Genomic DNA, 24,203 nt, shown 5'->3' with positions numbered 1-24,203 from the left:
AAAGGTACCACAACAGCATGCCAGGACTCTACAGAAAACTGAAGCATTCACAGTAATACGTCAGACGGCTTCTTCTATCTGAGGAGTACCAAATTTAGTCTGTAGATGTCATTATAACAGCATGCAATGTTACTGAAGGCAATGCAAAAATCTAACTCTACATTATCTGACCCCGACAAAACAAGATCACTATGGAACTACCAAACGGTGGAAATGAACTGGGGCTTCAGCAGCCTGTTGCACCATCTTTGTGTAAATACAAACGTAGCTTAGCTGGAATGTCATTTAAGAGTCATCTTATAGAAACAGGCTTCACTATACAAGTTAGTTACAACAGAGAGTTAAGATGGGCGTTAGGCTGGACAGACACCGTACAGATTAAGAGTAGTATTTTGTATTCCACGCATTCTTCTTCCTTGTCAAAACCTGGCGCCTACAATACCCACAATGCAACTGGGCCATCAACTTGTTCGGTGTGAGATCCAGGTGTGTTATGCTATTAGTGGCTAACATAGCCCGGAGCCTGCAGCAGAGATGAGCAGTGGGCCACAGAAGTCTGGTAAGCGCCCTTCTTTCTAACTCCACATCTACCGATTTTATTTTCAAACTTGTAGTCTTCAGCCCCAACCGATGCTGACTCAAGTGACATCACTTGAGGTAATTTATCAGACTTCATATAGCTTCCTTACACTAAAGGCTTAATACACATTTTTTTCCACATATGCAGTACTACTCCCCAACACCTGGAAACAGCCTTTGATGTCAGACTTTGGTGTCCTCCGACTAACGACTAAGGACGGATGTCCACCAGAAAGAAGCTATCAATGAATGAATGAATGAAAAATTACTTAAACCATCTGGCTGTCGGACGATTTCCGGCTCGTTCGAAATTTTGGACGGCTGTCTTAAAGTCTGAGCAGCTCAGGGGTTCGATGTCCCTCATGGCTGTTGTCAAAAGGTCCATTATTTAGTGTAGAGAGCTGGTTTAAACATTATTCGGAGTGGTATTTTACATGTTGTGGATGACTGTAGTCTTGACTTAAGACTGTGTTGTGACAGAAACAGCTTCCCTATCTTCCCATCCGTTTGCTGGTCCATACTTAAGTAGAATTGCACAAAGTTTTCTTTTTTCTTTTAATCAACATCGTTGAGGACACAGCCAACAAAAAATGTGTGAGCACCCAAGTCCACACAGTGTGTGGCGTAGAAGTCATTTGTTTTTTGGCCGTGCAGAAAGGCCAATTAAAACGTGAAAGGTGAGTTAACACAACATACAAGACCAATGAATCGTACAGTGTCTGCCCAGCCGTTTGTCATCCCTGATTAACTGTTGTCAAGACAGACTAATGATGAACATTTGTCTTTGATATTTAAATTGGGTAGCTCATTGCTTGTGAAAGATCCCTTTATATTTATCGTGATTAGGACATGCACAAGTGGGACATTCAGGAGAGCTGGGAATTTTCCGCTTCCCACAACTTACAGTTTGCTGTTCCTAACAGAAACTTCTAACAGTTGAGGTTTTGACTTTGGCAGAATCTCTTAGACTTGTATTGATGTTGTTATAAGTATAGTTTATGTTCACACCAGAGAAGTGTTAGATAAATAACGAGGTGCTGTTAGTCGGACAAACACGTGTTGTCATATGTCAGCTAGTTCACATGCAATAGGATAAACTGTATCTTTTTTTAATCTCTCACTTTCCTTCACTAGTTAGTAACGTCGATTTCGGCATCAATGTTTTGATTAGTAGTTTAGGTAGGGATGGTTTAGTGTGAAACAAAGTTCACAATGTAGCAGTTGTTATATACTCACAATCAAACTTATGTTCAGCTGGTGCAACAGCCTGCAGAACCTTTAGTAGGCGCAATAACAATAAAAATATCTTAACATGTGGAATGATATCTATGAAGGCATTCTTTTTTTTTTACTGAGAACAATTTAAAGGGGTGATGTACGTCCATTAGTGTTTCTTTGCTTCTTTTTTTTGGTCTTTACAATAAAAAGCACATGGAGACATTACTTTATCATAAAACAGCATCATGCTTTCAGAGGACAAGAGAAGGAAAAGAGAGAGAGAAAAACTGCACCAACTTTTGTCCCTGTATTAACATTCTCACCCTTCCCAAGAGCAGCTGATAGAGAGGTCTGATACTTTACTGTGTTTTTATTTATGTTTTTGGTCCCCAGTTCCTCTTCAGTTTTTACGAATGTCAGCGTAGACCACTGGCTCCATCTTGTGGAATGAGTTTTTGCTGCCCGAGTGATCCAACTGGGCGTATATCACCGGGCCCTGGGAAATAACAAGGGGCGGAAAAACAAGTCAGTGAAAGACCAGATCAATTTTCAGAGCACAGAGAGGAACCTTGATATATGCAGAGTCCCTGTTTTTTCCTACTGCATCATTTTTAAACTGAGGAGGTGGTTAAATGTTTCATTGTCTATCAAGAGCCCATAATAAGTGTTTTGGTATTTTTCCAGAAGAACTCGTGAATGGCTGATTATTTCAATTCTACGTAATGGAAGAGGAGTTTCTTTTAGAGTTTGACGCTGACTGGCTCCATTAGTGATTAGCCACAAGGTTGGAAAAAGGCAAAAATGCCTTCTCATGCACACAGCTGATTAATCAATTAGTCAATTTACAGAACATGAATGGGAAAACTATTTAAATAATGTATTTCAGTCGTTTTTATGCAGCCCAAGTTATTATTACAAGCAGTAAGTCATTATTGAAGGGGTGGATGCATATTATATTGGCTTATTATACAATATTTGTGCATTTAAATCCATAACATCACGACAATAGTTGTGCACATTGACTGGGCTGTTTTTTGTAGGTTTATTTTTGACTAATACTATACCTACAGTACAAGAAATGGCTATGTTAATGCATATGGCATACATTTGGGCAAGGGTGTGAGGTTCTAAATGTTGAAAGTTCAACCTCAGCTCCTATAATAAGTCTATAATAAACTTTGTAGCCAAAATGCAGACACTCAGACCCCTAAGGAAATAAATATTCCCATAATACCACTATATTTTATTTATTACAGAATAAAATCACGCATTCTTTTATATTAGGCGTTCAATCTAGAGCCTTGGCTTTAAAATTGTAATTTTTACTATTTTCCACCAGATTGAGCCATTTTCTCATGTTTGCCCTGTGGGGCAAATACATGCATTTAGTATACAGAAAAACAGCAGTGGCATTGTGTAAACAAACTGCCATTTAAAGGGTGAAAAATCTGAAAATGAATAAATATTTAATAGTGATGAGGTTGGTTAAAAGATTTAACTCAGTGAAAGCGGAAAATATTATTAAAATTTTATTTTATGTCTGATTTGTTTGATGCAGACATTTTTCAGTAGACATCTGAGCAATTTTTTTTAGAAGGATGTTCAAGGGTTAATATATTTACAGCACTTTTACTGAAAAAAAAACGGTAATAGATGAAATTTGGAGGTGCTGGTAGGTAGATGTTTTTCCCATGCTAGCCGTTTCCCCGTTTACAGTATTTTCGCTAAGCTAAGCTAATCAGCTGCTAGCAATAGCATACAGACATGAGTGGCATCAATCTGCTCATTTAACTCCGTCTGCAAGAAAGCAAATAAGTTTATTTCCCAAAATGTCAAACTTTTCCTTTAAGTTGTGCATTTTTATTTTAAAAACGTATTTCTGACACTCCAATATTCTAATTGAAGATCGCACGATCTTCAATTCTACTTTTGCAGTTGTTTGGACAAATAAGATGTAAATAAACTTTATTATAGTTAGTGTTGGATTCATGTTTAGGTTTTTGTGATGGATCTAAAGCACACACTAAATATTGCACTGAATCAGTGGATGAGGATAGAGACTCCAGTCTCGGTTTGGATAAACAACACGAATGCAACATTTTTCCAGTGAAATGGTGGCAGCCAGTGGATTTGTCTGTCCCCCAGCTCCTACCTGTAGTGGACCCGAGGGACTGGTACACCTGGAGCCCTCCAGGCTGGACTCCACCTTCTTTCGTGGTTTTGGAGCCTGAGAGCTCACGCTTTCCAAGGACGTACATCTATTTTAGGGTTTACGATTTTGCCGTGGTGTCGAGCAATCATTGGTGCACAGTCAAATGGAGACAAACACAAATAATGGGACACAAGACAAAAATAAAACATTGAGAGATGAGCAGCACAAGAAACACTAGCTGCAAACAAAGGGCATGGTGGCTCCCAGTGGTTTGGCAGAGATACTGAAAGTAGTCAGGAGACTAGAGGTGCACCGATTTGAAGTGATATCAGACTGGTGCTAACGCAGCTTTTAAGTACTCTAATTTGATAAATACCTTTATGAAACATTTTGCACAATATTAAAAAAAAAAATCTGGAGGAAGGGCAACAATTTCCTGGTGTTAACAGTATGAAAACTACAGTTTATTATAATCTGGGTTCTTTTATTTTCAAAGACTCACCTTCTTGTCTGACTACTAAACTTATGTGTTCACATGGACTGGTATTATTTAAAGCTCCATTGTGTAATGTTTTGAGTTGATTCTTAGCAAAAACCCTTCCACTTCCACCAACTAATCAAAGTATTCTCATAAGCGTAGAATCTGCCATTCAGAATCATTCAGAATACATACGAGTGAGTCGCTCGAATGGCGGCAGCCATGTTGCTCCATCTTTAAAATACATTAGCCAAAGAGGGACATACCTCCGCCTTTCTCGCTTTTACACTCAGTGGCACCGTGACGAATGCCAGGGGGAGATTACTCCATCTGCCGGCAGGTTTGAAAGCCTGTTGAAGATGGAGGATCACGCTGATACTTTATTAACATTAGCTTGCTTTCTTTCGGGAACCTGATAGCTGATGTTAGCAATGAAATGGTACCAAAATAACGAAAACGTAAAACTATTATTACACTGGTAAGGAACACTCACGGAAGAAGTCGTACTTCTTGTAATAATACGGCCACCGTAGGAGTTAAAACGCTGGTAGTCAGTTGGTTGTCATATACAATGTCACTGCTAGATGTGAAAAATTCTTACACAATGTAGTTTAAAAAAAAATAAAAAATTGATGGCAGGCCAAAATTAAGTTTGGATGTCGTTGTGTTTGTGTGCTCTCTATATTCCGTCAAAGAGTGTTGATGACAATAAAGAAGCATCATTCTGTAACACCACTCTACAGTGTTTTTGTAGTTCCCAACAACTCCAACAGAATGATGCGTCCTCTCTCTAGCGATCCGCCTCACGTCAATTTCAGGGGTCGCATTCATCCAGTTACACTTCCATTTACATCATTTCAATAATTCAAGTTTATAAACTAAATATTTATTAACCAGGACTCCAGTATTGGAATCAAATAGCTCATAAAAAATAAGTAGTCAGATTTAGTAGACTTAAAGCTGTTATTTCAATGTGTCTAATTCTTGATTTAAAGCTGTGGTAGGCACTTTATGTTTGGCGTCGTTGGGCAAAAAATCCATAATAATCTTTCAGCATATTGTAACCCAAGTGGACTGAGAGAAAACTAGACTTCTGCACCTCCTCTTTGCTCTGTATTCAGGCTTCAGAAAATCTAGCCGTCACGTGAGACTTTGGTCAATCACAGGTCATTTTAAAGAGATAAAACCTTTCTATTGGCTGTTCTGAGCATGCATTGCCCGCGCGACAAAGAGGGGAGAGCTGCAGGAAGAAGTCTCACTCCACATCAAATTCTGCCATTTTTTTGCATTCTACCCACTGCAGCCTTAAATATGTATCCAAGTAAATAAGATAAAGATCGAACAATATGAATGAACTTGGATCAGGGTTGGGACTAAAAAATAAAAACTTAAATCGGGACATCCCAAAGTCTTGCATTATAGTAAACTGAATATCTTCAGACATTACTTTTTCTCTATTATTTTTCTTTATCAGTGTTTTACAGACCAAGCCATAAATGATGAATGGAGAGAATAAGCAGCTGATTCATTGAATAATCGTTACTGGCAGCCAATGGTTGTACATTTACTCAAGTACTGTATTTAATATAAGTTCTAGGCAGTAATATTAATCCAGAAACATAATAGTAAAACAATGACAGGGACCATTTTACTGCCCAATGAATACTTTTACTTGAAGTACATTTTGCTGATAATACTTCCATACTTTGACTTAGGAAAGGTTTGAATGCAGGACTTTCACTTGTAGTTGAGTATTTTCAGTAGGGGTGGGAATCATCAGAGGCCTCACGATACGATATCATCACGATACGATATCATCACGATACGATATTACTGCGATTTTAAACATATCACAATATTCTGCGATACATTGCAATTTATTTATTGCAATGTATTATTATGTTATATATTATTTATTTATATTTTCAACCTCAGATTTTTCCCAATTTCCATTTATGTCCCCCAAAGGAAAACTTTGTCAACATCTGTTTTATCTAAAAAGATACATTTCTCTTTGTTTATCTCACTTCAATTTTATTGCTGCAAAATGAGATTGTCAAGCAGACAAACTGACCAACATATATATAATAATAGATCAATACTTGGCGTCTGTGTATCGATACAGTATTGCCATGGAAAATATTGCGATACTATGCTGTGTCGATTTTTCCCCCCACCCCTAATTTTCAGTAAATGATTGGAATACTTCCTCCTCCTGGCTGCAGCTCTGCCATTTATTGATTTGTACTTAGATAAATAAAATTATTAAGAATCAAACAGGTTATCGGTGCACCTCTAGTAAAGACAATGTATAACAATTTGTACAGAAAGAGTCAGTTTAACGTCAGCTACATAAGCTTTATAATCAGCTGTTCACAATGACTGAACTCAACCTCGAAACATTTTTGTTGACCAAACATGTTCCATTTACAAAAAAGCTGGTGATAAGAGGGACACACATGAAGAAGATGGTGGTTAGTTTGAAGTGTTAGCGGCAGAAGATGATGAACAATGACTTGACAACATGCTGATAAGCTGACAACAAGCTGATCAATGATGTTAATAGAAAGTGTTGCTGTGAAGTTAGTTAACAAACAGTAATGGAGTAAAGTGACTGGCACCAGTGACAACAGAAACCCCAAAGATCGCGGCTACTTGGGCTCAAACCATCCAACAGCCAAATAGCAGCTGGCAGCCTTTAAAATTTGCTGCCAGCTGCTAATTTGCTAACAATGCTAATTTCTCATAATAATGGGTCAATGCGTGGTTATCTCATTGAGATGAACAGAACAAGTGTGGCTGCAGCATGCGAGGTAGACATGGCCTCAAGCACACAAAGGAAACTACGTCTAGCTTTTGACCATGCCTTTAAAAAAAACATGTTATAATTAGTAACAACATCCGATCACCCAAAAGACAAAAGACCCAAACAAACATTTTTATTCTCCACAAAGAGAAAGTGAACCCTGCTCCCATGCAGAAAGAGTTAGCGAGACGTGATGATTAAATCTCTGAAGGAGTCAAATATTACTGGAAATAAAAATGATTCAAGAAACCAGCTCAAAACACACATGCGGCATAAAGTCCATCTGAGAAACTTACCTGACATTTCAACAACAACAACAACAACAACAACAAAACACTGAGAACACTTATTCATGATTGGCTTGGTTCCATCTACTTGTTGAAAAGGTAAAATAACATTTAATTCCACTGATTAGACGTGTGAGGATTAATGTCACACATATTGTATTATAATCAGTTTGACCACTCTGCTAGCTGTAAATACAGTACCGGTGTATTGTTATAATTTTTAATACAACACCAATTGGCATTTTCCGAGTGACAAGGTAAAACATCTTCTCTATACAGAATGCCAAGTTAACAGTGGAACAAATATTAAATGAAATAATTGATTTAAATTAACTAATTCATTGGAACAAGTATTACAAAAAGGAACTGACAATAAAAAAAAACTGTCCTTAGAATGTATATAAATAATCACTATTTAGCATTTATAAGCAGATATAAAGGGCTTTTCAGTGTATACTATATATTATGTTGTACTATATTACTACATTACATCCCATACTATATTATACTATATGATGTTAATATGTTATACTGTTTTATTACATTATATACTATATTATATTTCTATATTAATACAGACAACGTATCATTACTTATGTTTTCTCTTTAATTGTTCTTGTATAGTTTCTATTTCTATTCTTTATATATATATCTTGTTATTTATGTTTTACCTTCTCTATTTACCTGTACTTATTCCTCTCATTGTGCTGCAACGATTGAATTTCCCCTCTGGGGATCAATAAATGCTTATATTAAAAGTTAATATTAAAATAATTTATATTAACTTTTACTATATTATCATACATTATCTGTGTATACAGCAGCCTCCATTTATGGGTGCTAGGAGTTATAGTTGTTGACAAATACATTAATAACCATTAACGTGTGTGTGACAAAGCATTTATGAAATATTTATACACTGCTAATAAATGCCGTTACGAATGTTCTCGCGGACGTCAACTTACTTTCTAAATCCCTTTTGTTATTTTGGAAAGTAGGTTTTGTGTTGTGTTGCGTTTCTGCAGCGGTGTTAATGTGATCAATCAGCGACAGTCCTACTTGTAATACAGTTTATGTAAGACTGCACACTTACCCTTCATATTCATGGCGGTTGTGAAGCACCCTCATGACAACGCAGGCAGCTACAGCGATGAGGACGAGCAGAAGCAAAGCACCACAAACTGCTCCGACTATAATGGTAGTGTTGCTCTGAGGAAGAGATTCTGGACAAACACAACAGTGACAACACATGGTTGGTTAAAATATAAAAATAAAAATAAAATAAAAACCTCTGTCTATGTCCTTAGTATATGTTTGGGTGAATGTCTTTGTTAAGCACCTTTTAAAACAGTCCTTACCACGCATGCATGTTTTTTTTGTTTTTTTTTTAAACTCAGCTATACTGTAAGTCTGGCATTTTGTCAATTTAAGAACAAATAAAGCTTCCAGAAACCCAAAATGCAAGGGAAATTACACAAGAGCTTATAAAAATGTACAACTCTTAAGTGATAATCACTCAAAATATTATTAGAAAAGTTAAAAGGTTTTCAAAAAAATATATACCGGTATTTTCATTAATTAATGCACACAAAAAGATAAGACAGGCAACTAAGGCCCTGTTTACACGAGAACGCTCGCGGGTGAAAACATTAAAAATATTTTATCAGATGTGCCTTTCGTTAAGACGGCGACGGCGTTTTTGGGGCTTAAAAACGCAAAAATGTGAAACCACCCTCCAGAGTGGAAATCTTTAAAACGCACCGTTGCGTTTCCCTGCTCTCCTCCGTCTCTCTGTCACTTGTGTCTCGCTCACATACACGCACAAAGCTCCTCCCACCGTGCAGCGTTTGGTGTTTTTAGCCCCCAATGTCACCTTCCAGGCAGCGCGGCAATGGTTATGTTTAGGGTAAAGGTGAGGGTTAGCCTAGCTGCCTGGAAGGCGACGTTGGAGGCTTAAGACACCATCAAGCCCTCCGTGCACACAGCGTCTGTCTCCATAAAGGAGAGAAGACGGCTGGCGAAATTCACAAGTTCACTAAAGGTTGGTTGGTATCTATCTCGTGAACACCTTTACACAATCACACATTAAAAAGTGCTATAACAATATTTTATATTCTGAATACAATGTTGTCAGTGTGTTAATGTTGGCGTCCTGACCCGACCCTTCGCAAACAAGCGATTGCGCCTGCTTTAGAAAGTTATCTAGTCGCAAGTTTGCGGTAAAATGCAGTTGGGTTGTCGAGGTCAAAACACTACTGTGAATAGTGTGCCGCTGTGAATAAAATAAACTTTTTATAAATAATGTTATGTCATTTTTTTTACTCTTACACTGAATGTTTGCTGCTTCAATCCAAATGAGTATTGAAAGTATACCGTACGGTGATACGGGGCGACTGCCTTTTTCATTGAAAGTGAAATGTCTGCCAATGTAAATTACAGTTAAACATAATTAAATATTAAAACAAGTTTTTAAAATGTCTTTTAAAAACGCATTTTCGTGGTTCATAGATATTGATGACATACTGTGTGAAAGCCCAACATCAGCAATTGTTTTTCTCGGGTTGTCTCAACATGATGTGTAAATAAAGTTGTGTTAGTGTACATAAAAGGTCAGGTTCAAAACTGGGAGTGTACCTGGTAATCCAGCAGTAACAAAAGCATCTGTGTGTTTAGGAAAAATACTATGGCAACTCTTTGGAAGAGCTAAAAAATCTTAGTCAAACATGTTTTGATAAACACACAAACGTCTTCTATTTAGGCTCTGCATTGCTTCCTTGATACAAATGCTAGATGCAGAACAATCTCCCACCTGGAGGGTGGGGCAACCACTGCTGAGCCACAGGATAATAAGCCACCACATGCACATGTGGGCTTCATGTAACTGAAAAACAAGTAATAAAGAATGCACCTGCTGATTTGACTGCAGACTTCTACGAAGAGAGCTGCAGCAACAATCATTCATTTAACATTGATAACAGACTTTATTGTCCCAAAGGAAATTTGTCGTGGACGGGGCGGCCTCTAGCTCACCCAGTAAGAGCGTTCGCCCCTTGCTGGCTGAGTCCTGCATCTGACCTGCTGCCCTTTGCTGCATGTCATCCCCCATCTCTCTCCCCCTTTCATGACTATCCACTGTCTCTACACAATAAAGGGGAAAAGCCCCAAAAAACTATTTAGAAAAAAAAAGAGAAATTTGTCGTGGACATACAGTATCCTAATCTGGGAAAACCCTGACGAACTTCCGGCAAATTTGAGATTTGCTCTGCAAGACCGTCTGGCCAAGAGCCCATTTCCAATTTTTCCAAATCGAGGCACCAATCACAACCGTTGAGGGGGGGCTTTACGATGACGATAGCGCGGCGACGGCAAGCAGCTTTTTGTTTACATTCAACATGACGGCCACTGAAGCACAGCAATCCGTTGATGCCACTGTAGCTGCTACGTCACCCGGATCGTCGGTCTGATTGGTTGAAGGACTATCCAATTGCGCCCAGAGGCATTTGAGCGGCGTCCGTTGGTGACGCCCCTTTGGAAATGCGCTGCGATTGGAGCTTGCCCAGACCCACTCTCAGTTACAACTGAGAAGGGTCTGTTGTCAACCAGGCTAACAGTGTCCTAGTCATACTATGGCCACTAAAAATCCTTCATTCTGGCTGGCTGGAAGTTGTGGATTAACTTTTAATAACCAGACAGCTATGACACAGGTGTTTGTTTGCAGTTCTAAATGAATGCAACATTTAGGCTGAGCTAAAGATCATGTAGTATAAGTATTACAGTGTTTCCCACACATAGACTAATGTATGGCGGTGCGCCTCTCTATCAACACCGGGCCGCCGCCTACTCTATTTAAAACACGTTCTTCTGCATTTCTTTTCCCTGCTCTCCTCCATCTCTCGGTCGTGTGTGTTTTTAGCCCCCAACGTCGCCTTCCAGGCAGCACGGCAATGGTTATGTCAAAGAAGTTATGTTAGCGTTAAGGTGAGGGTTAGCTGCCTGTAAGGCGACATTGGAGGCTTACAACACCATCGAGCCCACTGTGCACACAGTTTCTTTCTCCATAAAAGGAGAGAAGATGGCTGGCGAAATTCACAAGTTCACTAAAGGTTGGTATCTATCTCGTGAACACCTTTACACAATCACACATTCACAATCACCGACCCGACTCTTAGCAAACAAGCAATTGCGCCTGCTTTAGAAAGTTAACTAGTCGCAAGTTTGCGGTAAAATGCAGTTCGAGGTCAAAACACCCCCCCCGCCACAAATTGCTTTCGAATCTGAGGGAAACACTGTATTACCTGTGTACCCAAAATGAGAACAATGCCAAATTAATTTCAAATGTGTTTGGATGAATCTGGACATCCAAATCAACTCCTGGCTGTAGGAGGAAAGACAGCACACAACCCTGACTACAATAACACAACGAGACGGTCAAAATTCTCTTTGTCTGGTGGCACCTTGAACAGAAAAACTAATCTTTAAAATGAAATGAAGCTCTGCTCTCCTCATACTGTAATAATACCGTCCCTTCCTGCGGCTCTTGTTTCACATTAAAAAGCTTTCTATGACCACATTCAGACAATCAGACGGATGCTTTTATTGTAAGCCAGCTGCAGGAAATGCAATGGGTTGGCTTGTTGCCATTTGTCACTAAAGCTTCATGGGTCTTTTGTTGGCATTGTGTACATTTTGGATTTGCACCTTATTGATATTTTAGATCTTTAGATTCTTCCTGCACAACAATTTCCTTTGGGATGATACGTTCTATCTTATCTTATTTTATGTAAACAACAAGCACTTTTCACACCATTAACCAGTTTTACTTACTGCAGGCACAAACGGTCAGTGTTTCCCACACAGACTAATGTGTGGCGGTGCGCCGCACTATCAACACCGGCCGCCGCACATTGCGTTTCATTATTCATTTTTTTTATGAACGCTATTTAAAACATGTTCAGCTGCATTTCCTTTCCCTGCTCTCCTCCGTCTCTGTCACTTGCGTCTCGCTCACATACACACAGCTCCTTCCTCCGTGCACACAGTGTCTGTCTCCCGTAAAGGAGAGAAGACTTCACCCCCCCGCCACAAATTGTTTTCTAATCTGTGGGAAACACTGACGGTACAAGAAGAAACAGCCAAAAAAATGCCAATTAGATGAAGAGTTGGGCGTGGGTAACCGGTTTTAGAAGCACACCTCCAACATCATGGTAACCAAAGTAAACAAGAGCTTTTCCCATCTTGTTGGAAAGTCACTCATGCTGTGTGTGCATTGTTTATAGCCAAACACAGAAGATCTAGTGTTTCTTTTTTTCTATACTGCAGACTTTCACATTTAACATTTGTTTTTGTTTTTACACGCCTGATGATTTAGGTTTAAAGATGACTAAAGTGAGATTTAAATAATATTGAAAAGGCAATCCTATCTGATTTAAAACTAAATGTAAAGCTTGGTGCAGCATCATTTTAAGATAAACCGTTATTTACACAAGGTTTTAATTAATTCTAGGTGGTGGAACCCACCCGTTGTGTCCAAAATGGCACCCTTCTTGAGAGTAAAAAGCCAAATTGACAGGGGAAAAGTCCCCCTCTTTTCCTGGAAACAAGACAGATTCAGCACAATGAGGCACACTGCAGGCTCAGACAGCATTTTTACACACCGCCCAATTAGGGTGAGTCAGTGAATGGGTGAAGGCCGCACTCCTGCTCAAACCATAACAAGACGCAGGTAGATGTTGTTTAATCACGATCTTTAGATATTCCTGCCTTAAAGCTGAAACAGATTTTCATCTTTGAAAGAAATCCTTTACAATAATAATCATTTTGATTTCAAATTTGAAAAGAAGTGAGGGCATTCACCTTTCAGAACGACCCTGAGCTCTGTTCGAGCCGGTGTTCCCGTTACGTCCGGCGGGTTCTTCACGTCACAGAAGAAGGTCCCGTTGTCACTAAACTGAGCCGGACTCAGCTGTATCGAGACGTCCCTCTTGTTTACGTCTCCAATAAACTGCACTCTGTCTTTGAACTCATCTTGTCCTGGGAATCCTTTCCCATTGGAAAAGTAGAAAATCTACCAAAAGAGAAGGAAATTGAGATTATACTTCAGACATATTATTCTGTAGACACATTTCACCATTTGTCTAGCAGATACAGTATTGCATGCGGTAGTATTAATAAGAGAACAGAATGGTAGGGCTAGTAAACATGGCTAAAAAATAATGTTTTTCTATTTTAAACTTTCCTTGATGCCTTTGCAACAGGATTTTTTGGATTAGAACAATAGTTCACAAATAAAAATGACTAATGTATTATGGCATAGTCATTTATTACATATATTATTAGAGCTGCAACAGTGTAAGTCAATGGACATAAAATGAATCAACAACTATGTTGATATTTGAGCTGCGCTGCAGTGATGAAATAATTATTTTAAAATCGCCAGGTCAATGCTGCAGCTAAATTGATATTCCGAATGATCGATCACAGAGAGGGTTGTAGAGTCCCTGTACAAACCAAAATACCATGGTGGTGTTTTAAGATTTATACACTCTGTTTGGGGGGAAGAAAGAATGTTGTTTTTGTCTGGACAGAGAGAAAAAGATGCATTTAACCAACTTAGTGTGGACATACTCCCAGTGTTGACTGCATGTATCTGTTCTGGCATGACTTCTCTGCAATTTAAAAACCTTACAGCTATGTCATTATGTTTGCAGGAGCTCACAGCAGACAGGTAGGAGGCTCCCGCCTAGCCTGACTGATCTGTAAACAAAAAGGAGTAGGTATTGCGGACGGAGACGTGATCCGCAATCCTCCCCGCCCCACAGACTCCTTTGATTCAATACAGCAGACTTTGCTTTCTAGGATCAACTGTTTAGATTTTTTTTTCAGGCGCTTAAATGTCTCCGATTAGTACACACTAACAGAATCACAATCACATTAGGACCAGTCCTCGACTAAAGACATTCTTAGTTGACTAACATTCATAAAATGTTCTCGACTAATCCATTAGTTGATTTAATCGACAGATCAGGAAAACTGAGTTTCTCTGCAGAGAATCATGCAAAAGCATCACTTTAAATCTTGTGTTACCAGAGATGTGCTTAGAATTTCCTTGAAAATAAGTCATTCAGCATGAAGAAATGACTAATCTACTAAAGATATCTTAGTCGACTAAGCTCAAAACGACCAATTCGTCGACTAATCGTCTTATGGCGCTTTTCCATCACGTGGTACCTGCTCCACTCTACCCGCCTTTTTTGGTTTTCCATTACGAAAAAAAGTACCTGGTGCCTGCTAACTAGGATTGGGCATCGAGAACCGATTCCTACTTGAAATTGTTTCAAAAATTACGATTCCAGTAGAATCGAGTCTTTATTGGAATAGTTTGGAGGATTTGGTTTCAAATCCGATCATCGCTTCCCGATTTAACATGCGCAAGTTTTGGTTTCCGAAGTGGCCAGGGGCTTGTTGTGTTGTAGCCGTGGAGCACAGTAAGCGGCGCTCTAGTCTGGCTTTATTTTATTGAATCAAAATAAAACTTATTTATGAAATAAGCATGTGACCCGTTTCAACTCCACCCCTCAAAGAATCGGAATCGAGAATCGATAAGAACCGGGAGCGAAAGGAAGAATCGCAATTGGAATCAGAATCGTTAAAATCCAAACGATGCCCAACTCTACTGCTAACGGGTACTTTTTTTAGTACCACCTCTGTCGAGGTTCCAAGCGAGCTGAGCCGATACCAAAAGGTGACGTGAAAGCGACAGAGGGGGGTGTCCTGAACAAACCCGCCATTTTTAAATTGTTTAGCCAGCTGTGGGTTTTTTTGCTGCCTCCAGCTTCATTTGACACAAAATGTGTCTTCTGGCTGCGGCAACAACAACACACCTTCGACGTTCTGTGTGTGTGTGCGTCGCGTTAGATCACGGCAGTTTACTGCGGCGCCGCTATATAAGACGCCCAGCCACGCTGAGGCGGTACTAAAGTCTGCAATGGAAAACGGATGCACAATACGTTGAGTCGAGGCGAGTCGAGCAGGTACCATGTAATGGAAAAATGCCATAAGAGGGGACAGCCCTAAAACATAGGAGCAATAATTATGATCACAGCAGCGGACAAAGACAGTTTTAGCACTTGACAGTAAATCTGGATTGTTTGAACATGACAGCTGTGGTAATCAACAGCTTTATGAATCATTTTGCCAGAAACAAATCAATTGACTTGCTGTAATAATCCTGTGGAAACAATACTGCTGCAGTGTTTACAATAGGGCTTTGTGTTACAAGAATACAAACTAAACAAGAGTACTAAAATCACACCATGAGGTGAAATGATGGCGCTCAAACAAGAGTCGCAAGATAAATCGATGAAAGCAAAACGAAAAGAAACTATTCACAGAGCTACAGTGACACACGGTGGAAGCAGGAGTAGGAGTAAAAACAACACACAAATAAAAGATACAGTATAAATAAATGCCCAGCACTGAGATTGTATCTACAATGAAATTGTAACCTGCTGTATATTGAAACCATGCCATCCCAGTGAGCATTTACACCGAGGCGCAGCTCTTCATGTGTCGGTGCAGATAGAACAATCGCAGGAAAACATCCTGGAGCCGCAGGGAATCTTCCCCACAGCGGATACGACCGACAAGGACTCACCACGTATGGAGCTTTGGAGAACTGATTGTCGGGCTGACTCGACTGAAAGCTCCAAGTTACCGAGGTGGCGCTGCTGACCACTTCATTGGACCTAAAGGTGCATCGAAGGGTTCCTGTGGTGCCGTTCTGCATCATCACTTCAGGGTCGGCGTGTATGTCGATTGCAGATGAAGGTTTTGTGACTGTTAATAGTTAAGGAAATGACAAGATAAAAAGTTTCCTGGAATTAGACAAACTGTTGAATGCATCGTGGTGTAGTGGGATGGTAAAACTGAGCATATTACTGCATAATAGAATGCAGTACAACATGACTACAAGCGCAGCCTCAACATATCAGAGGGGATGTGCTGTGTTGTTTCAGGTACCAGTGAAACAATGAAACACAGTCCAGGAAGTCCAGTTGAAAACTGATTAAAGACTTTAAAGCACATGTGTCAAACTCAAGGCCCGCGGGCCAAAAGTTTGATATCAATTAAGGTTCATGATCAATTTTGGCCCACCTAGTTTTTGTTGCTTTTTCAAAGTTTTTCCACTTTTTCTGAATGTTTTTGCCACTTTTTAAGTTGTTTTTTGGCACGTTTTCTGAAGTTAGTTTTCTCTGCTTTTTTCAACCTTTTTTGACGCTTTCTTTCTTCAATGGCTAAGTTACTTTTTTGGGGCTTTATGTCGACCGAGCTGTAAGTGAAAAGACTATATGGGACATGCTCTATTTTATGATTTTTGTAACCTTGTAATGGTGTGCTATCTTGGCCAAGGTCTCCCTCGAAAAAGAGATTTTAATCTCAAGCTGGCCATTCCTGGTTAAATAAATAAATAATTCACATCATTGAATTATTATCATGGGCCATTGACTCACGAAGTGTCTACCCTCAACTTATTTATTGAATTACTTAATCAATTCCATCAAATAAAAAGCATTGTTATTGTAGCAGTCAAAACTGAGGTTACAGGTCGTTGTGGCTCAGCGCTGTGTTTTAGTGCGGAGGTGCCCGCCGTTTACTAAATTATTTCCCACAAATTAATGATGTTTAATGTATTGCATTCACTCCATTTGTCCCTGTGCCTTCTAAACTTTCTTATAGTTCATGTTGTTTCAGTACTTCTTCAGTACTTCTTCTCTTTGCTGATCGGCTGTGTGCTATACAGGCCTACAAATCACCGTGTAGTGCAGTGCAAAATATACAGTGGAGGTCAGATCATAAACAATCTAAATGAGCTGATTGGATTTAATACAGCTTTAGTTTGATTTCACACTAAGAGAGGTGAATATATTTTTTTATGATTTGGATGATAAACAAAAGAATGTGTTATCTTTAACATCCCTTAAACTGTTTTAATATAACTGATCTGTTTCGGTTAGTTTTGTATGTACAAATTATTAATTCAAGGGTATGGAAAGGCCTAACTAATTTGTGCACCAGAATTCTTAAAAACAAAAAAGGGAAGAAAAACATGGGAGCATTGTACAATCTTGAAGGACAAATCAACATCATAATCTTGACAAGTTTGTTAGAAATGACTACAACAGGATTAATTACAACTGACAGAAAGAAAAAAAAAAAACGTAATCTTTCAGAACTGGGTTTATGAAAGTTAAATACTGACTGTATAGCTTACTGATTAATAGTCTCGCTTTGCCAGACCCTCCTCCAAAAGCACGCTGGAGGAGAGTCTGGCTACTCCACATAGCATTCTGGGATGGATGGGAGGAAAACGTGCTCTGGTTTATTGGCATTTCTTTAAACCAATCCCAATCGTCTTGGGCGGTGCTAAGCACCGGAGAAAAGCAAAATAGGCTCGGAAGGAAGTGGTTTTGGTGGAACATGTGTACATTTAAAAGTTGTTTTAGTCGTGCAACATAAAACTCAGTTTGGACAGATAGTCTAGCTAGCTGTCTGGATTTATGCTGAGAAAAGGTTAACCATAGTCCTCCTAAATCGACCGGAGTTTAAAATGCCAAGACTAAGGAAGCCCAAGGCAACAGATATCCGGCCTAAATGAGTGAAATCCAGCGGACTTTCCAGCAACAATGGAACAATCCCGAAAGTGGAACGTCAAGGATATAAGCTCTATATATAATATAGCTCTATTAGGGGGAATGTTTGACAGCACAGTCACCTTAATGTCCCTTCAACAGAGATGTGTACAATTGTAAACAACTTTGAAAACCCAAGTCACAATCTTGGCAAACACAGACATATGACTTTCATTTTTTCTCCCACAATGAGAGGATCTAATAGACTTGATGTATCCTACATAAAACAGAAGCATAGATCGCTCCTGTCTTCTGCACTTTGCACAGCAATTACACCAAATTCTGTCTAACGCACAGCGACAGAGATCCAGACTCCAGCAGGAAATACTGTGCACTAAAAACAGAAGAAACTGTTCTGTCAGCAATAGCTTTAAGATAATTTCACAATTTGAAACAGAAGGAGGCATTTGTCATCCATTTCCTCCAGTCAGATGTTATTAGTCTGAGATTCAAATCCACCAGTGCACTTCTCCAAACTTCAGGATCTCCAGTATTAGATAGGAAATTAACTGGTAGGCTTTTTCATCTGTTGCAAATGAAATTACTCCCATCATGCAAATCCTTCTCACGTGCAGTTGTGTTGCTACTTGTATAACTGCATACATGTATATATAATATGTATATTACTTTATATAGGATTGTAGCTTTACTATCTGGGTCAGGAAGAGGTTAGCCAACAAGGAAATTAGATGCTATCTTAGGTTTTTGGACGCTGAGCTAGTCAAGCAAAGAGTCAGGTAACCTACAGAGCTAATACGTTAGCACTGTGTGTTATTAATAACTGTTAGTTAATGCTAATGATAAAGATATATTATGCAGTAAATGACTGTAAATAGTGTGCTGGTTAGTTTATTAGAACACTATCCCCCGGCTGACTAGGGCTGGGTATCGTTCAAAAGTTCTCAATACTTCGATACCATTCGATACTTTTTTCAATACCAATTTTATAAAATAAACAAAAACAACGGTGTTGCGATTATAACTGTTAGTCAGTGCTAAGGATAAATATATGGTTTGCTGTAAATTGCTGTAAATAGTGTGCTGGTTAGCCTATAAAACCAACAAGTAACGTTAAGGTCAAATTTATTTATAAAGCACATTTAAAAACAACCCAGGTTGACCAATGTGCTGTACAAACCAGAGCAGGTAGCTAAAAAACCCACACAAAAAACATGGCACACAGCTCATAGGCACACCGAAACAGAGATCAGTCACATCACGAGGATTCGTGTATATATATATCCACGAGGAGGATTCAAACGCTAGCGAATAAAAGTGTGTTTTGAGTCTGGACTATTCCCCGGGCGACACGTAGCTAGTTACCGTAGAGACCCACGCCTAACGACTGCGTTATTCACAAATCTGGCACTTTAATGTGGCTTTGTGTATCGCCCAAAACACCTCCATGATAGCACACACTTTTAAACGTTATCTGTATTACTTGAAGTCACTCTTTAAATCGGCATATATTAAACACACCCAGCGACCCTTATTTCAGATCAACATTACCGCGTACAAACTGGTTAGCCTCCATATTATTAACGCTGTGGTCCCACCATCACCTTTGTAGACACCAAGGGCGGTAGCCACCACTCTGTACCAAATCATATTCAGCTTTTAGTGAATTTAACTCTTCCTTAATAAATTATCTGTAACGTTATGTCGATGTGTGTACAAGGATGGGTCTAGCTTACACTCCCAAGATAAGATTTTTGGTAGTTTTAAATCTCGTCTCTAGCTACGAGGCGTGAACAAAGGTAACGACACATTAATTAGCAGGATTGTGAATGATACACTCCCGTACATGAGATGCGACAACGTTACGTTATAACAACGCTAGCTTGCTAACCTGATGTCCCACCTTAAATAATGAGCTCAAAATCAAACATTTCCAAATTGAAATTGAACCCAAGTTGGGCTATAACACTTACCTAATACAATACATAGCGTAAATCCAGTCAATAAAACACGCTTGCAGATGATATTTGACCATTTTGGCTCCATTATGTTGTTGTAAACAGGAGAGGTTCCTCTGATTTTTTTTCCACCCTCTATCGTATGAGGCGTTTCTTCTTCGTGTTGAGTTGCAGCGGCGGGTACAAAGTTCTGAGTGCGACTGCTTCCCCCTACAGGTCTACAAGTGCTATGACGGCTTGCAGCTGCCACCTGCATTCTACACTATGATATCTTCAGATATTTTCTACAAATAGTGCTGCAAATCAATACAGTATAAAGAAACAAATAGACTCTAAATAAATAAATATATCAGCTATTCATGTATTTATTTTATTTGTCTTTCAATATAAGATAAAATACGAATTCGAAAAACTTTATTGTCCACAGATGTGAAAATGTTTCTTCGGTTTCACCAAGAATACAAGAATACAAGAGACACAGGACATTACAAACAGTACATAGCCAAGACGGCAAGACGGACAAAACAGACAATACATTTCATAAAAAGTGACTTTACAAAGGTTACATTTACAAAAGTAGGCTAAATAAGTAACTAAATAGATAAATATAACCTACTAAAAATGCTTGCTGTGCATAAAACCTGCAACCCGGAAGTCTGCCTCGCCCTACATTCCATTCTTAAGTACGGTTCCCAGTGTTATTACACCTTCATTAATGCCCAGTGGGGAAATTCGGTTGTTGCAGCAGTACAACAGACACAACAAAGATAAATACAGATAAGTATAGAAAGTAACAGAAAAAAGTAACAAGGGTACATTAACTAAACTAAAAGAGAATACACTAAATAGTAGAAACTACACACTATGCAGAGCATTTGGAGAAAAGATGACATGATAAAGAAAGTTGTGCTGCTGAAGTGACAGTGCCAGTGGTGTGATTGATAGCAGCAGTCATAATATAATAGAATATATGGCAAGGGTCAATGAAACATATTACCTTAGTATGTCATAATGTATATATTCAATATACTATGGTATATGGAATAGTAAAATACAGTCTACAACAAGAATATATCAACATTAAGGCGAGGTACATAATAATCGGGTGATTGTTTCGAGTTGACCAGACCTTGTGGAGAAATGGCTGTGTGTGTGTGTGTGTGTGTGTGTGTGTGTGTGTGTGTGTGTGTGTGTGTGTGTGTGTGTGAGGATAGCAGGAAGCACTCAGTTTTGCACTTCGACGAGATAATCCTGTGGCTAAATAAACTGCCCATCTGCCACGGCTCGTCATGGAGGGGATGAGAGGGGTTGTCTAGGATGGCTTTAATTTTGCCCATCATCCTCCTCTTCGCCACCGACTCCAGGCTGTCCAGTTTCAGCCCGACCACAGAGCTGGCCTTCCTCACCAGCCTGTTGAGTCTGCTGGCCTCACCAGGCTTGATGCCACCACCCCAGCACACCACAGCAAAGAACAGTGCACTGGTTACAAAAGACTTCAGAAAAGATCTTCAGGAGCCTGTTGCACACACTGAAGGATCTGATTCCCCTCAGGAAGAACCGTCTGCTTTGTCCCTTCCTGAAGAGGGCACAGGTGTTGTGGGACCAGTCCAGTTTTTGATTGATTTTAACCCCAAAGGTACCCGTAAGAGTTCACCCTCTCCACTTTTCCCCCCTGGATGGTAACTGTGACAAGGGGCCTCCTATTCCTGCGGTAATCCGCCACCAGCTCTTTGGTCTTGGTGATGTTGAGCTACAGATGATTGTTGTAGCACCATGTGATGAAGCTCTCTATCAGTCCTCTGTACTCCTCCTTGTTGGCGTTGTTGATGCATCCAACTACGAGGAGTGGAAAAAGTTTGGAGGTGGCAGGAACCAAGGGCAATTGACTGGCTCTTGTGCAATAACTACAAAGTACATTTATTCTAGTGAAATGTTTACATCTATCATAGTGCAATAAAAACTCTTATTCTAGTGCAAAATAACATTGGATTTATTTTATTTTATTTGAACCTGTGTTGTTGGCTTTGGATGTTTAAGTTGTTTTTGTCTTTGTGATGTTTTTCCTGTGTCTTTTATTGCACTGGTCAGGAGTAGTGCTCCTAATTCCGTTGTATTCTGTACAATGACATTAAAGGCTTTCTATTCTATTCTATGATTGGTGGGACGTTCAGGGTCAGTTCCATGTTGTCTTGTTTGGTGCCAAAGCAGCCAGGCTGAGTTGAAGCAATGAAAGCTGACCAGTTTACCTTGATGCAAAGGCAACCTGTCAACACTTTTTAGCTATCCACCATCAGGTCGACAGTGTCTTGACAACTGTTGCGATTGATTTCCATGACATTTTAAACAAAAATTCATTGTAAAAATTGTAATGATCCCTTAGCATTCCCACATGCCGAAAACCAACTAAAAGAGATCATGTGTGACCAAGTTATGAGTTTATTTTAATCATCGTAACAAATGTTTTATATTTTTGGAGGTGATACAGAGTGCCTGCACATGCAACAGCAGTAGTTTGTTTAAAACATTGCCACATTGCATGGGGCAATGTGGCAAAATTGTAAACATGAAGGGACGAATGGAGAATGAAGAAATCTGGAGTGTTTTATTTTAAACCGGGTGCCATGTCATTTGTCAGCAACCGATAATGTCGGTCTAACCCTCAAACAGATCTTACAATGTAAAACACGTATATGATAACAATGCTTTAAATGGAATGATAAAAGCTGCACCTGAAAGCTCAAACTGTGCACTCTTGAGCCAGTATTAAGTGGTAACAAAAAAGTGTTAATTACCAGTAAAGTGCAAAAAATGTAGCTTTAAAAAAAGGACCAATTCACATGTTGCTCTTTGTTGGTTGAATGTTTAATATTGTCATTTATTGGAAACAAGACTGCTTATGGCTGTATGTTACAGCTTAAAATATATTTTGAGGTTGTGAAATTTCAGTTTAAATGTAACAAGTTTACTGTAGTGAAACTGTTGAGTGAACATGGGTTAGGAAAACTACAAAAAGCAGATTTTCCCACAAGTCATAGCCTTAAAAACAAATCATTCATATTTAGGCTGCGAGTGTGCTTTATTTGTCGTGACTTTTTATTTACACTAAAAACTAAGTAGCAGTGTGAGCTTTCAGACCTTCAGACTTCCACCCTGAACACAAATTCAAACACCCATCTCATTTTTAACGTCCACTCCAATCATTTTTGGGATTCAATTTACATTTTTTGAAAAAAAAAAAAAAGAAAGAATCAGAAGTGATTATTAAATCGAGAATCTTCCGGTTAATGCCATATGGGCCATGAGTACAATTTGTAAATGTAATAGACATACATTAAACTAGAGGGACATTAAATGTCACAAATAAAATTAAAAACACACCAAGCCGCAATGCAATAAGGCCTTTCAGAAAAAAATGATATCCAGGTCACACACTGTAAGATTTCTACTTTTAACTTTACCAGTTCTCAGTTTTCAGCCCACAATCATACAATCCAAAAAGACATACCGTTTTCTGTCAGTGCAACTTCAGGCTGGCTTGCCCACTCATCCACATGATCTCATGACACATTGCATGAATCTATTATAAATATCAACTCAAGATATCTACATTATAGACATATGCGACAAAAGGAAATGCAATACATGCAAGACAAAACAAAACAAAAGAGCGATCAACATGTCCTTACACCATACAAAGCTGCTGGGTGCATGATTATGTATATATTGTTTTAATCGCAAATACTTCCCTCCATTTCTGGAATATTTATTTTAACATGTCACGTCATATTTTCCATAAAATCCATATTTGCAGTATTAACCATTTAAAGTGAGTGCAGAACATTGAGTCGCAACCTTTATTCAAAGGCGAGCATGACTGCCAATTCCTAATTAAAATGTATTAATTGAGTTTGTCAAAATCAGATATTTGTTCCGTCTGCACATTAGAAAGTAGTTTAGTGAATGTTGTTTAACATTTTTAAGTATTAAATTGATCAAATATGTAATAAAACCTGACACAGCACATGAAGCCACCTACTTAGACCAATTAAAAAACATGGCACCCCATTTAACGTCCTATT

At 39.0% G+C, this 24,203-nt stretch overlaps 1 protein-coding gene across 1 annotated transcript; it reads right to left on the bottom strand.

Moving 5' to 3' along the window:
* Nucleotides 1-1,097: 1,097 nt before the first annotated feature.
* Nucleotides 1,098-20,279, bottom strand: mpzl1l (myelin protein zero-like 1 like). Its single transcript, XM_078265350.1, has 6 exons — nt 20,140-20,279; nt 16,174-16,355; nt 13,374-13,584; nt 8,614-8,743; nt 3,950-4,055; nt 1,098-2,293 (listed from the first exon to the last, which is right to left on the bottom strand). Exons 1-6 carry the CDS (start codon nt 20,210-20,212, stop codon nt 2,198-2,200), a joined length of 798 nt encoding a protein of 265 aa, XP_078121476.1. The 5' UTR covers nt 20,213-20,279; the 3' UTR covers nt 1,098-2,197.
* Nucleotides 20,280-24,203: the final 3,924 nt, after the last annotated feature.

This window comes from Sander vitreus, chromosome 13 (genome assembly GCF_031162955.1).
Source record: "Sander vitreus isolate 19-12246 chromosome 13, sanVit1, whole genome shotgun sequence".
Taxonomy (NCBI): Eukaryota; Metazoa; Chordata; class Actinopteri; order Perciformes; family Percidae; genus Sander; species Sander vitreus.
This window is presented reverse-complemented; position numbering and strand designations above follow the sequence as displayed.

Excerpts from the sequence above, each read along its gene's own strand:
- mpzl1l (XM_078265350.1), bottom strand. The coding sequence starts at position 20,212 with ATGGAGCCAAAATGGTCAAATATCATCTGCAAGCGTGTTTTATTGACT. Across the intron at positions 13,585-16,173 it reads TCTCCAAAGCTCCATACGTG|ATTTTCTACTTTTCCAATGG; the intron begins GTGAGTCCTTGT and ends CTCTTTTGGTAG. Across the intron at positions 4,056-8,613 it reads AACCGCCATGAATATGAAGG|ATGTACGTCCTTGGAAAGCG; the intron begins GTAAGTGTGCAG and ends ACCCTAAAATAG.